Source organism: Haliotis asinina, chromosome 4 (assembly GCF_037392515.1).
Source record: "Haliotis asinina isolate JCU_RB_2024 chromosome 4, JCU_Hal_asi_v2, whole genome shotgun sequence".
Taxonomy (NCBI): domain Eukaryota; kingdom Metazoa; phylum Mollusca; class Gastropoda; order Lepetellida; family Haliotidae; genus Haliotis; species Haliotis asinina.
In genome coordinates, this window is record NC_090283.1 from 41081195 (window position 1) to 41096600 (window position 15406).

At 45.2% G+C, this 15406-nt stretch overlaps 1 protein-coding gene across 1 annotated transcript in view; it reads right to left on the bottom strand.

Moving 5' to 3' along the window:
• Positions 1–15406, bottom strand: part of LOC137281552 (interaptin-like) — a 37439-nt gene that overhangs the window by 3648 nt on the left and 18385 nt on the right. The window contains exons 14-26 of the mRNA XM_067812856.1: positions 14720–14916; positions 13582–13647; positions 12720–12813; positions 12226–12446; positions 8352–8392; positions 7418–7903; positions 6900–7059; positions 6415–6499; positions 4874–4967; positions 3742–3824; positions 2673–2745; positions 2000–2138; positions 688–835 (exon numbers count right to left, since the gene is read on the bottom strand). Coding sequence (XP_067668957.1) covers positions 688–835; positions 2000–2138; positions 2673–2745; positions 3742–3824; positions 4874–4967; positions 6415–6499; positions 6900–7059; positions 7418–7903; positions 8352–8392; positions 12226–12446; positions 12720–12813; positions 13582–13647; positions 14720–14916 — 1887 coding nt within the window. The remainder of the gene's footprint in view (positions 1–687; positions 836–1999; positions 2139–2672; positions 2746–3741; positions 3825–4873; positions 4968–6414; positions 6500–6899; positions 7060–7417; positions 7904–8351; positions 8393–12225; positions 12447–12719; positions 12814–13581; positions 13648–14719; positions 14917–15406) is intronic.

A 15406-nucleotide genomic window follows, 5' to 3' on the forward strand; every position in this document is an offset into this window, starting at 1 on the left:
AATGTCAGGGGAAGCTTTCATTCAAGCCTTTACACATGTACATAATCAAATAAGCAAAAGCACGAACTGTCTTGCACTAAATCAGATCTCAGTAAAAAAATTGCAAATAAACATATTTGCTCCACAAGAGAATAGACTCATGAAGATCTTATGTGAAAGTTCTGGGCAAGAGTTGCATGATCCCCAGGGAGTTCAGACTGACAACTGAAAGTGCAGTTGAGATTGATATCCAATGATTGAGGGAAAAAAATACTAGCACCTTGAACATGTACTAGTTTGTGTATCCCAGTCGTATAGACAGATGCTCATGCTATTGATCATTGAATTACAGACACGTTACAGCTGAAATATTGCTGAGTGCCGCATTAAACAACAAACAAACAGACACTAGAGTATAAGACAATAAGCTCTCAACAGCCTCATATTGCAGTAGACATACAGCCACTTTCATCACTTTATATTGCTAGTAAATTTACAACAGTATATATAAGTCTAAATGGTCATTATTAACATTGATTCAGAAAAAGACAAAATTCTGTAATTTTCAAAAAACTCAAACAAGTAAACATAACATTCCAAAGACATTCAGAGAGTTGATATTTGTCTTTCCTCCCAATTCCAAACATAGATCAAGTTAAAATGTAAAGGAAGCATGAAAGAGCTGCTTTCTGTACACATAGTACAGACCTTGCCCTGTGCAGCTGGGTTAGCTCGGGCTGTTGGAGGTTTCTTCTGGTTGACAGAGACAGCTGTTTTCGTCTTGCGTCCAGACCGTGGTGATTGTTTCCCTGTCACTGAAGCACTCTTCTGTTCACCCTCTGTGTGTTCTGGAAAGCTGAAAGTAGTCCCTCACGTTAGGTTGGTACGTATTAGTCAATGAGCAGTTTGGGTCCAACACTGATGTGAGCAATACTTCAGGTGTATCATAAAGCAGGGACATCAGAAATGGCCTCCACACATTATGTATAGGAGAAAACATGCCTCCGAGGTTTTGGTACAGAATGTAAAACCAGAGGGGGAGGGGGAGGGGGAGGGAAATCTTGAGGGGCAGACTTGAAAGCTGAAAGTAGTCCCTCGCATTAGGTCTGGTATGAGTAAGTCAGAGAGTGGTTTGGGTCTATTACTGATGTGAGCAATACATCAGCTGAATCATACAGCAGGGACATCAGAAGTGATCTCCATACATTATGTATAGGAGAAAATACTGGACGGGGAGGGACTTCCTGACCCAGATGGTTTTACATTGTATACCAAAACCCAGGAGAAGTGTTTTCTCTAACATATATACCGTCAATGATGGATAATTACAATGTAGATGATCATTTAATGAAGCTACATAACAATAACTGAAGCGCAGTTAAAATCAACTTAATGACAGTAACTATACATAGATAATTCAACCCCAACTTCCTTGGAGGTAGAGCGTCACAAATATGAGAAATGCAGTCCCAGTCTTGTTAGGGAAAACAGTGGCACTTTGAGCTTGAACTTGAATGGTATTTTTCAATTGATTTCAAACACACAAATATCATTTGAATGTTTATCTTCATGTAGAGCTAGGAAAAAATGATTGCAGAAAGTAAAACTTGGGAACAGATCCTACTAATGAAAATTAAAACCTGTCCCGACAAAACAAAAACCTCAAATGCGGTAATTCTGGGAAAACAAGAGATGACCTAACATATTGAGAGAAACGAACTTCATTTTATATTGTGGGAAATCAAACCAATGACAAGTTATTTGGGACTCAAACCACTGACAAGTTATTTTTGAAAGAGCTAGTGAAGGCAAGTGAGGACTAGTGAGTGCTCAAGTTCCTGAAGGTGGGGGCTGGGTTCATGGCATGAAGGTAAGGTCTCTCAAATGAAGGTGATGGCTTAATGAGGGCTTGGGTTGAGATGAATAGACTGACAAAGGCCCGGGTCCTTGGCATGAAAAATTAAGGCTAGATGAGGTTTAAACTATGACTCCAAGGTTTTGGTCTGCAACTGTCACATACTGTTGGGTGTGTCCCTGAAGGAGCTGCAGCAGTCTGTTGACAGAGTCCTCCCCTGAATGCTGGTCCCCTTGCTCTCGGTACTGATCCAGCAGCCGCGAGATCTCAGCTAGCTGCTCTGGGGCCAGCACTCGTGACCCACCTGCAACATTACGGGGGAAGCTTAAGATAACAAATTTCAAATCATACACTACTTTAGTGATTGCAGTAAACAGAATTTACCTTTAGCTGGATGCAGGATTCAATTCTAGAGTATTCTTCAATATCTTTTTAAATTATGAGTGAGTGAGTTTAGTTTTACGCCGCACTCAGCAATATTCCAGCTATATGGCGGCGGCCTGTAAACAATCAAGTCTGGACCAGACAATCCAGTGATCAACAACAACATTGATCTGTGCAATTGGGAACCGATGACATGTGTCAACCAAGTGAGCAAGCCTGACCACCCAATCACCTCTTACGACAAGCATTGTTGCCTTTTATGGCAAGCATGGATTGCTAAAGGCCTATTCTACCCCGGGACCTTCATGGGTCTCTAAACATTAAGTCATGTATGCACTGTTCCTCAGGTTAAATTCTCCTCCATGATGTGAAATAGTTTGTTCAAGATGTCTCATCCAAGCTATGAAGATGAGATAAAACTACCACTATGAGTGACAAAGTCCTGTCGACCTACCCTGTCTGTTAGAAGATTGGTGTGCATCATCCCTCTCTGGTGGCAATGAACCCAGCAGACGGTCTCTCTGAGTCTACAAAAGATACAAGACAGACTCAACTTGTGGAGTTTACTGGAGGGTAGGGAAAAGGGGGGAACACTATTGTCAAAATAAAAGACTCAATGTATTAAGGTTACACAGGAAATGAAAGTGTCACATTTCAATGAAATCTTTATAGTACTGCCATCATCGTACTGACACATAACATATGTCCAGCTGAGAGCAACTTCAGTTTTACACACTTTCTGAGTTCCTATACTATAAATCTAAGATTTTAGCTAAGAGGGAATGAATTCAAGCATAAAAGCTGCAATAGTGACAATAAGGTAAGAGGTTCCTTAAACCAAATAATGTAGCATCAAGGACCCAAACACAACCCATCTGACTCACCAACTGACACTTCCCAGAAGACTCACCACCCGACCCCTCCCACCTGACTCCTCCCACTTCACTCACCATCTGATCCCTCTCACTTGACTCAAAATTCAATCTCTCCCACCCAAACCCCTCCCACCTGATTCACCATCTAAGCCCTACACAACTGGACTCACCATCCAACATCTTCCACCTGACTCACCAGCTGAACACTCCTAACACACCATCTGAACCCTGCCACCTGACTCATCATCTGAATCATCTGCAACCAGACTCACCATCCAACATCTCCCACCTGACTCACAATCTCAATCCTCCCACCATCTGACGCTTCCCACTGACACACCATTCGATCCCTCCTACTTACCATATGATCCCTCAACCACCCAACCCACAACAGTCTGACTCACCATCCAACCTGACTCACCTTCTGTACCCTCTCACCTGACATCTTCCACCTGACTCTCCTACCTGCTTCCCCATGACCCCTTCTAACCTCTCCCACCTGACTCACCATCCAATCCCTCCCATATTACTCACCAAACAGGCCCTCCTACCTCACTCACCATCTGGCCCCTTTTACCTGACTCACATCCGATCCCTTCTGATCACTCCCACCTCGCTAACCGCCTATACCCATCACACCCGACTTACCACCTGGTCTCGAAGCTGCTGCAACCGTTGGAGCTCTCTGTTGAGCTGGGCGGCTTGTGCTGTGTCATTGAGGTCCAGTTCTACTGTAACACACACAGCAAGTGAAAGAGCAGCAAACAGTGGCCAGTGTATCATGATCTGTCTCTGTGTAGCCATAAATGTTTATGGGGAAAAAATGTCCATTTTATGTCCCATGATTGAATGAACATTATTTTAAGCACTGATCAGTAATACTGAAACCATATCACAGCATCCTGTAGCTATAATAGCCAAACAGGTGGTTGAAATCATGAGTACCTCTGCCACAATAACATGCAATTAGCCTGGTCACAGATTATAACCCAATCTTCATAAACTGTTTCTCATGTCAATGAATGGGTAACCATGTCCTAGTGTATGAAATAGAGTCTGCCCAGTTGCCCGCTGCTTGCTGGTTACATGGTGGGCTTACAACTTCATTTTATAGCTGGCCCTGGGTATATATTTTACCATGTCTCTGACTACAGGTGATATTTTGAAAACAGTTTAGAATTGTGGTAGCTAGACAGCGTCTGTATGTATAGTTCATGATCTGTCAAACCGTAACTTTCACAGATCAGCCTACCCTTTTATCTAACACTAAACGTGAATGGTCTAAACAATGCTTTCAGCGACCAAGTCGTTTTTGTTAAATTTGCTGTTGTGCATGTTTACTTTTCACAAGGAGAGTTACAAATCCCCTGTTTTAATTGCATGAAGAACATGTAGAGACAGACCATTCTTGCCAAAGATACTGACCACTCTGGCTTTGCCTGTTTGTCTCATTCACATGGCAGTGCCAGTAAATGAATCAACAGGGACCACCAAGTTATGCTTTGTAAAATTTGCTTTTGCATATGTTTGCCTCACAATAAGCAATTCTTTGAGAAGAGGTTTAACACCTTACGCCAGTTTCCTATTTTTAAAATACAGGGCCAGCAACATTTTTCAGTTATCAGACCGGTGCGCTTCCTGGCATTTTTACTAATTTCATGCACTGCTGTGTCCTACTTACAATCAGCTGCCAAAGATGACTTGAACATTCAAATTATATACTCATGTTCAGCTGTAATGACAAATCTTCAAGAAAAGATACACAGCAGATTTTGGCTACCTGTCATTTCTCGGGATGTCTCGAGGATATCTGAGCCAACAGGGATGTCATGTTCTGGGGTCTCTGTCACATCCCCCGGGGGTCTGTCAAGCAACTGTGGCAAGAAAATCACAAAGCATGAGATCACTTCAGGACTATTTACAACTGACAAAACAATATAGATCTTTGAAATTTTACAGACACTTTAATAACAGTCCCTGAGGCAGTAACTAAGTAGGTCTATCACACTGAATTGATTTCTGTCCTGAACTTCACTGAATAACAGGTTCACTCCCAAAGAGGTAGGTCATATGATATACGCATTAGATCTGAGAGTGACCACTTGAAATAACATCTTCAATATCTTCAGGGTATACCCTCCGATAAATCTCCACTATTCATCTACGTCTCAGTCTGATAATTATATTACCTCCCTTTGTTGGCGCCACATTCTCACAGTGAGTGAGTGAGTTTGGTTTTACGCCGCACTCAGCAATATTCCAGCAATATGGCGGCGGTCTGTAAATAATCGAGTCTGGACCAGACAAACCAGTGATAAACAACATGAGCATCGATCTGCGCAATTGGGAACCGATGACATGCGTCAACCAAGTCAGCGAGTCTGACCACCCGATCCCGTTAGTCGCCTCTTACGACAAGCTGAGTCGCCTTTTATGGCAAGCATGGGTTGCTGAAGGCCTATTCTACCCCGGGACCTTCACGGGTCATTTTCTCACAGTAGCCAATCAGCTAAGCCACTGGTAGTGGTACAACTGCGTTTGCCAGTGACTACAAAGATAGCAATCGCAGCTGCAAAGGTTCGCTCACAGTGTGACTCAGATTTTGTTGAGATCTTACAGACAAACTGTCAGGTCCGACACTTCAAAAAAATATATGCAAAATCTCCACCTACATCTTTCAGAGTTCCTCTGCATGGTTTGTCTTGCCAAGTTTAATCAGTTAGATAATTTAAATAGCAAAAGTGAGTTGTGTTTGTACACTCAACTTTCCAGCGTAGACACCTGATTGGATAAAAAGCCAGCCAAGGGAGGTAATACAATTATTGGCCCTGTAGATGCATCCAGGGTATAGTGGAGATTTATCAGAATGTATACCCTTGAGATATCTAGGATGAAATAATAGACCGCCCAAGAATGGACACATTCTAAATGACATTAATACGCTGTTCTAAACCTCCATTTATCGCTTTGTGTCTGGGGTTGATTTCCGTCCAATGACACATAGCTCAGAATCATTAACCCAATCATGATTTATGGCTTTTGGTGGTGGTGGGGTGGTTGTTGTTGATGATGATGATGATGATTATTCTGGAGCTGCATGGTCAAATTAATTACAAATTAATGTACAGAGTAAGTGCCTCCCCTCCTCCCTCCCCTTCCTCAATGACACCCCCCAACACACACACGTGTACTAATTGACATCCCCTACCTCCCCTGAACCAAAAGGGTGACACCTCCCAAATCCCAAACCCCAGCCATTATGTACAGTCCCTAAAAAACTTGCAGGAGAGTTCAATGAGCTTGCTAATCACACAACAATACCATTTTGATGTAGTGCTGGAGTTCATTCTGTCGGGATTCATGTTCTGCCACTCTGTCAGCTATCTGGCTGTAATCAGCATTCAACCTGAGACATAGTTCACGCCATATCAGGACACAATGTAGGAATGATGTAACACAAAAAGATGAACATGAACCAACACTCTTGGATCAAACTCAATCATAGCTCTGTTAGTCAGATTTTGAAAACTGTACTTACTGATATTTTGTTGATGCTTTTTGAATGTGCAGAAACTTTCTAAATTATTGTAAGCATAGTCATGTATGACTTTTTTTGTAGTCCTTTCAGATGGATGGAACAAAGTATGTAGTGCTGCCATTGTGTCAAGAATCATACTCTCTCTGTCGACCTAAAACAATGATACACACATCTAACTACCTGACAGTCTGTTACAATGTGTAACTGAATTTTTCTACAGTGCTGGGTTCCCTGAGGGTCTAATACAGTCATACACACATCTAACTACCTGACAGTCTGTTCCAGCGTGTCACTGAGGTTATCTACAGTGCTGGGTTCCCTGTGGGTGTGTCTAGGGTTGTATCCCTCTTCCTCCTGGGACTGGCGGCTCTGCTTCACCGGTGGGGACATAGCAGGATGTGTGTACCCTCCGCGGGGAGTGACCGAGTCTGAACAGAGAAGAGAGTTTATCCAGATGGGTTACCTCATCATATTACACGGGAACTTAAATATGTCTGCTATCTCTTTGAGTGAGTGAGTTTAGTTTTACATAGCTTTTAGCAATATTCCAACAATATCATGGCAAGGAACACCAGAAATGGGCTTGACACTTTGTATCCATGTGGGAATCCAAACCCAGATCTTTGGCATGACCAGCAAACGCCTTAACCACAAGGCTAACCCACCAGCTTGTTGACAAGGTGAAGACTGAGTCAGTATAAACAGTTAACAGAAAGCTAGTTTATTATTGCTGACAGTGCTAGGGATACCACAGTCTGTTTCTATTGACAATAACAAGACTGTTACCATCATCAGAGTCTTCATAGTCCGACCTGACTTGACTGTCTTTGGATTTCTGCATCTTCCGTTGACTCCGGTGCTTAGACGGCGATGGTGGCACTTGACCCCAAACTTGACTTTGTGAATACACATGACTTTGTTGTTGTGGTGGCTGCAACATGACTGCAGCACCAGGTTGACTGACCAGATTTAATAATGCTTGATTGTGATTGGCTAATGTCTGTAAATGAACACTTTGATTGGCTGGATTGACAGAGCCATGGCTGAGCAAATAGCCATGGATGTTCTGAGGTATTTGAAGCCCTTGATTGTGAAGGTGAGGCAAGAGACTGTCATTTAGATTGAGTTCAGGAAATGTCATTCCTTGTAGTCTGTTGTCCAGAACAGTTCCTGCAGTGTCGACATCACTGGGATGTCGTGGGAGCTGGCTGTTGGATGCCCCTGATGAGAAGGACTGGTTGTGTAGCCCACCACCGCCTGTGACAATGAAGTCTGGAATGCAATCATATGGCATCACAAACACCGCAGCATATGTTGTCAAAGAAGTAGCTGGAATGATGTCCCTGATAAGGACTTATAGCTGTGCACATCATCACACAACATATTCTAGCTAAAGTCTTCTTGAGAAAATAACTGGATTAAAAATTTGTGGATGTCGTCATTTTACGATGCATTTTATATTCTGTATATCTGTATGTACAAACAAAAACAGGTCAATCAGAAACCTCAGGTCAGTTATTTCTGAACATAGCTGAGATAATCTTCATGCAATAGACTTTAGGACTTCCTAAATATGAGATATGTCATAGCTGCATAATATATTCAGCCATGAGTAACTTGGAAAATGGCTAGAGGACTGGGGGAAAGACGTACAACTACTACAAGAATTATTCTGAACTGTTTCCTACTTATGATGGTTACAGATGCTGCACATGCTTACCCTGGTTTCCTTGCTGAGCTGAACTGTTGCTTGTCGGTAAACTGCAAAATACAACAAATCCACGAGATAATCAACATTTTGACTCACACAGTGACAAAATATCCCTAACTCCACAGCTTGTCTTGGTGAAAAATGTTGGTCCACCACATTCCCACTGCACATATCAGTAGGTCACAACTAGCATCTGGTGACCGACTAACTTTTTGAAACACTTTGTCTGTTAATCCCTCTGTGGACCAACCCATTTCTCACTGCACCAATCAGTTTTCATGAGAAGCCATCAGATAGTTAACCCAATTCTTGCTTATTCTTGGTAGCCTTTCATGCTCCCCTATATGGCACTCTTGATTCACAATATTAGGATCTATAACAAAATGTGGCATCTTAATAGACTTGGTAATTTGCCATCCAAAAACTTATTCTGACTTCCTGCCACTGTTCATCGGTCTGTCTCGACATCTCCCTTGTTCCCTCTAACACACCCTATGATCTTCCCTGCACACACTGGTGAGTCTTACCAGCCTGCTGCTCAACCCCACCTTCCTCTAGCCTGACAGGGGGATGTGCTCCCTCCTCTCTACAACCACTCCCTACACACCTGTTGATGTATTCCTCCACCTGGTCTGTCTCTGCCACTCTATGTTGCTCTACCCCACCCTCCTCCAGCCTGACTTGGGGACGTGCTCCCTCCTCTCTACAACCACTCCCTACACACCTGTTGATGTATTCCTCCACCCGGTCTGTCTCTGCCTCTCTATGCTGCTCTACCCCACCCTCCTCCAGCCTCACTTGGGGACGTGCTCCCTCCTCTCTACAACCACTCCCTACACACCTGTTGATGTATTCCTCCACCTGGTCTGTCTCTGCCCCTCTATGCTGCTCTACCCCACCCTCCTCCAGCCTGACTTGGGGACGTGCTCCCTCCTCTCTACAACCACTCCCTACACACCTGTTGATGTATTCCTCCACCCGGTCTGTCTCTGCCTCTCTATGCTGCTCTACCCCACCCTCCTCCAGCCTGACTTGGGGACGTGCTCCCTCCTCTCTACAACCACTCCCTACACACCTGTTGATGTATTCCTCCACCCGGTCTGTCTCTGCCCCTCTATGCTGCTCTACCCCACCCTCCTCCAGCCTGACTTGGGGACGTGCTCCCTCCTCTCTACAACCACTCCCTACACACCTGTTGATGTATTCCTCCACCTGGTCTGTCTCTGCCACTCTATGTTGCTCTACCCCACCTTCCTCCAGCCTGACTTGGGGATGTGCTCCCTCCTCTCTACAACCACTCCCTACACACCTGTTGATGTATTCCTCCACCCGGTCTGTCTCTGCCCCTCTATGCTGCTCTACCCCACCCTCCTCCAGCCTGACTTGGGGACGTGCTCCCTCCTCTCTACAACCACTCCCTACACACCTGTTGATGTATTCCTCCACCCGGTCTGTCTCTGCCTCTCTATGCTGCTCTACCCCACCCTCCTCCAGCCTGACTTGGGGACGTGCTCCCTCCTCTCTACAACCACTCCCTACACACCTGTTGATGTATTCCTCCACCCGGTCTGTCTCTGCCCCTCTATGCTGCTCTACCCCACCCTCCTCCAGCCTGACTTGGGGACGTGCTCCCTCCTCTCTACAACCACTCCCTACACACCTGTTGATGTATTCCTCCACCCGATCTGTCTCTGCCTCTCTATGCTGCTCTACCCCACCCTCCTCCAGCCTGACTTGGGGACGTGCTCCCTCCTCTCTACAACCACTCCCTACACACCTGTTGATGTATTCCTCCACCCGGTCTGTCTCTGCCCCTCTATGCTGCTCTACCCCACCCTCCTCCAGCCTGACTTGGGGACGTGCTCCCTCCTCTCTACAACCACTCCCTACACACCTGTTGATGTATTCCTCCACCCGATCTGTCTCTGCCTCTCTATGCTGCTCTACCCCACCCTCCTCCAGCCTGACTTGGGGACGTGCTCCCTCCTCTCTACAACCACTCCCTACACACCTGTTGATGTATTCCTCCACCCGGTCTGTCTCTGCCCCTCTATGCTGCTCTACCCCACCCTCCTCCAGCCTCACTTGGGGACATGCTCCCTCCTCTCTACAACCACTCCCTACACACCTGTTGATGTATTCCTCCACCCGGTCTGTCTCTGCCCCTCTATGCTGCTCTACCCCACCCTCCTCCAGCCTGACTTGGGGACGTGCTCCCTCCTCTCTACAACCACTCCCTACACACCTGTTGATGTATTCCTCCACCTGGTCTGTCTCTGCCCCTCTATGCTGCTCTACCCCACCTTCCTCTAGCCTGACTTGGGGACGTGCTCCCTCCTCTCTACAACCACTCCCTACACACCTGTTGATGTATTCCTCCACCCGGTCTGTCTCTGCCTCTCTATGCTGCTCTACCCCACCCTCCTCCAGCCTGACTTGGGGACGTGCTCCCTCCTCTCTACAACCACTCCCTACACACCTGTTGATGTATTCCTCCACCCGGTCTGTCTCTGCCCCTCTATGCTGCTCTACCCCACCCTCCTCCAGCCTGACTTGGGGACGTGCTCCCTCCTCTCTACAACCACTCCCTACACACCTGTTGATGTATTCCTCCACCTGGTCTGTCTCTGCCCCTCTATGCTGCTCTACCCCACCTTCCTCTAGCCTGACTTGGGGACGTGCTCCCTCCTCTCTACAACCACTCCCTACACACCTGTTGATGTATTCCTCCACCTGGTCTGTCTCTGCCACTCTATGTTGCTCTACCCCACCTTCCTCCAGCCTGACTTGGGGATGTGCTCCCTCCTCTCTACAACCACTCCCTACACACCTGTTGATGTATTCCTCCACCCGGTCTGTCTCTGCCTCTCTATGCTGCTCTACCCCACCCTCCTCCAGCCTGACTTGGGGACGTGCTCCCTCCTCTCTACAACCACTCCCTACACACCTGTTGATGTATTCCTCCACCTGGTCTGTCTCTGCCCCTCTATGCTGCTCTACCCCACCCTCCTCCAGCCTGACTTGGGGACGTGCTCCCTCCTCTCTACAACCACTCCCTACACACCTGTTGATGTATTCCTCCACCCGATCTGTCTCTGCCTCTCTATGCTGCTCTACCCCACCCTCCTCCAGCCTGACTTGGGGACGTGCTCCCTCCTCTCTACAACCACTCCCTACACACCTGTTGATGTATTCCTCCACCCGGTCTGTCTCTGCCCCTCTATGCTGCTCTACCCCACCCTCCTCCAGCCTGACTTGGGGACGTGCTCCCTCCTCTCTACAACCACTCCCTACACACCTGTTGATGTATTCCTCCACCCGATCTGTCTCTGCCTCTCTATGCTGCTCTACCCCACCCTCCTCCAGCCTGACTTGGGGACGTGCTCCCTCCTCTCTACAACCACTCCCTACACACCTGTTGATGTATTCCTCCACCCGGTCTGTCTCTGCCCCTCTATGCTGCTCTACCCCACCCTCCTCCAGCCTGACTTGGGGACATGCTCCCTCCTCTCTACAACCACTCCCTACACACCTGTTGATGTATTCCTCCACCCGGTCTGTCTCTGCCCCTCTATGCTGCTCTACCCCACCCTCCTCCAGCCTGACTTGGGGACGTGCTCCCTCCTCTCTACAACCACTCCCTACACACCTGTTGATGTATTCCTCCACCTGGTCTGTCTCTGCCCCTCTATGCTGCTCTACCCCACCTTCCTCTAGCCTGACTTGGGGACGTGCTCCCTCCTCTCTACAACCACTCCCTACACACCTGTTGATGTATTCCTCCACCCGGTCTGTCTCTGCCTCTCTATGCTGCTCTACCCCACCCTCCTCCAGCCTGACTTGGGGACGTGCTCCCTCCTCTCTACAACCACTCCCTACACACCTGTTGATGTATTCCTCCACCCGGTCTGTCTCTGCCCCTCTATGCTGCTCCATCCCACCTTCCTCTAGCCTGACAGGGGGGCGTGCTTCCTCCTCTCTGTTGGGGCTGCTGGTCTTTGGCTGGTTTGAGTTGACTATGCTCAGATTCAGTTGACCTGGTGGGTTTGCTGCTTGGCTCTGGGTTACATGGGATATACTTGACACAAATGACCCATTTAGTGGCTGTTGAAACAAGAGAAAATCTAAATGAAAAATCATAAACAAACCACAAAAGATTTCAGCCCTAACAAATGCCTAAATTCCAACAAATTGAGTTATAGAACATTTTTAATTCTCATGAAGTGTAATAAACTCAAAATTGGCCACAATTTCTTTGTACAATTTCAACAGATTTCAAGCAAGGATCTGTAGCAGTGTAAAAACCTTTTTCTATTAGTTATCCTTGTCTGTGGTAACACACTGAATAAAGGATGGCATGCCAAGCACTGCTCTGACCTGAGACTTCCTCTGTGGAGTGTTCACCAGCAGGGACACGGCCTCATTCCACTGGCTCTGCATCATGTACTGGAACTTGGTCAGAATCTCCATCCTAGACATTCAACACAAGCTGCTGTAATAACACTACCATGTTACAGAGATCACTTTGGGCCGAGATTTGTGAATTTTTACCCACTGAAATGTCTAATTAAAATTTTAACATGGATAGAACTTCCCATTAGTTATGCATTTTTACACTATGAAATAATATAGAAATATCCAATAACTTTCTTCTGAAAATCCCATTGTTCATATTAAGGAAGAGCTTTCCTCCCACTGAACATTGAATTAAGAAAGATACCTGATGTTGTACAACTACATAATTCTCTGTTCTACATTAGAGAAGGTCTTCAGTATTGCTTGAGTTTAGTATAAAAAATGGGACAGGGTCGCTGACTTAGTTCAAAATTATGACGCAGATCTCATTGGCAGAGTTCAATGTCCATGATGTCAATCACTGGATTGTCATGTCCAGATTCAATTATCTACAGACCACCATCATCAATTACAGTTGCAGTCTGTGGCTTTGAAAACAACAATCAACACCAAATCCATCCATACCATAGGCACTTGACTCTGATATATTTGGAAGTACGACCAAAATATTTAAGATATAGAAAGGTGTGTCAGTAAAATGGCAGTCCAGCTGCCTCAGCTTGTTTTCAGTCTGACAAATGCTTCTGTTGCTTTGATTGTTGAAAAACTACACAATTTATACTCTGTTGTTCCTTGTAAAGTACACAAACATGTGCTACCATGTTTAGACTCACACTGACGACAAGATGAATAGTTAAGAATCCATACAAAACTACAAACTGACCTCTGGGACTCCAGCTTCTGTTTAGAATGCTTCAGACTGGAGTTCTCATTCCTGTACTCCTCTAATCTGGAAACACAGCAGCAACATTAAGTCTGAGGAACAAGGCTACTCAGTATTACGGCTATACTGAGAATTGGAGGGGAACCAAAGTTTCCACTGTTAATTAATAGAGTATAAACCCTCGGACATATCCAGTAGTTTTGCCGACGGTCCACTAAAAGTCTACAACCCTCCAGACCCAAAGTCAGGCAGGATATTTCACAATGACTTTGACTGAAAGTGTCAGATGCGACATGTCACACTTGCTTGCTGTTTATAAAGTTTACATTTGTTAGTTACTTTAATGACAATCTTCAAAAAATGTTAGATTGGAAATGTGTGTTTAATTTTTATTCTCTGGGTCCCATGAATTTTCAGTGGACCAACCAGACATCTGAAGCTTACAGGATTCAATGCCCTGCCACTCTGAAACACCATTTGTGAAGACTGACCTTCCAAAATCCAAGAGTTAGAAACTGTGCATTTTTTGTCAAAACTATGTAACAAGCGAAGCCATCTCTAAATTGGTGCAGAATCTTAGTGCCCTAAGACAGAAACAATTAGGAATTTTCCCAAAAATTAAAAATCCCTATAAACTGTTGCAGTCAAGGAACAAAATGTTTTAAAGCCATTACACATAGTAATTCTTATACATCTGAAAACGATTTGCAGTACTCTGCAGCAGTGTTCGTGAATGTTCAGCGAAAAAAACAGTGCATAGAAACAATCAGGCAACCTAATCATATTCCAGTTTACTTTCTTTTGTTAACAATTCGACTACTTACGTAAGCAAAGTGTTATATTTATTTCATTTTCATTATTTACAGTCAAAGATGAGTCTAGCCCTCCAGTAAGTACGTAAGACTAAATCTTTGTTATAAAAAAATCCAAATGAATTTGGCTTTGTCAGAATGGCGAATGAACATTCATTTTTTGGGACGATTCCAATAAATTTGGGAGGCTTGGCATCTCTGTATAACCCTTCTAGTAGACTTGGCAGACTATGGTTATACAACATAAACAGCAGACATTCCATCAGCGTGCTTCTCAAAGAGTATTGTTTGAACAGAGACTTGCATCCGCTGCACCTCTCTATTACCTCTCCTCCAGTTCCTGTATCTTCTGCCTGTAGTTGTCCTCCGTCCTGCGGCCATCATCCCTCATCTGTTGCAACTGACGCTCAGTGTCCTTCTGGTGCCGGCTGTGTATCTCCGCCACCTGGCGTCGGTGTTTCTCCTGCAACTCCTCCAACGCCTCCTCCATCTTCTCATGCACCTCGCCCACCTGCTCTGATATCTGGAGAGACAGTAATAAGTCATCATCACTGTGTCACTATGCCAGCTTGCTCCACTTCAGTGTAATATTCATGTTTCAATGTGTACATGTACAGGTAATGCAGGATTTACCTGGTTCTTTCTTTTCTTCGCCATGGGGTCTCTCAGTGAATTCCAGACTGGTAGAAATGTGGCATTGGGTGCTTCACTTCATACACATAAACTAAAGAGCTATCATATCACATACTGAACTTGTAAGTCTATTGTGCTTTACTATTAAACTGAGGAAATTCAACAAAAGGCACCTAGAACTATAACTCTATTCCTCACAGAATATTCCGCAGGGGTCACCACTGATAGGGTGAGTCTATTGAGACCAACTGTGTTTCCTTGAATTGTCTCATTTGAAGTCGTTTACCAAATGAATGTACTGTCTATATGACATGTAAACAAGCTGAAGTAGTATCAGTCTTTCAATAAATGACATGAAACTTGAAACCCAGTTTGTTTAG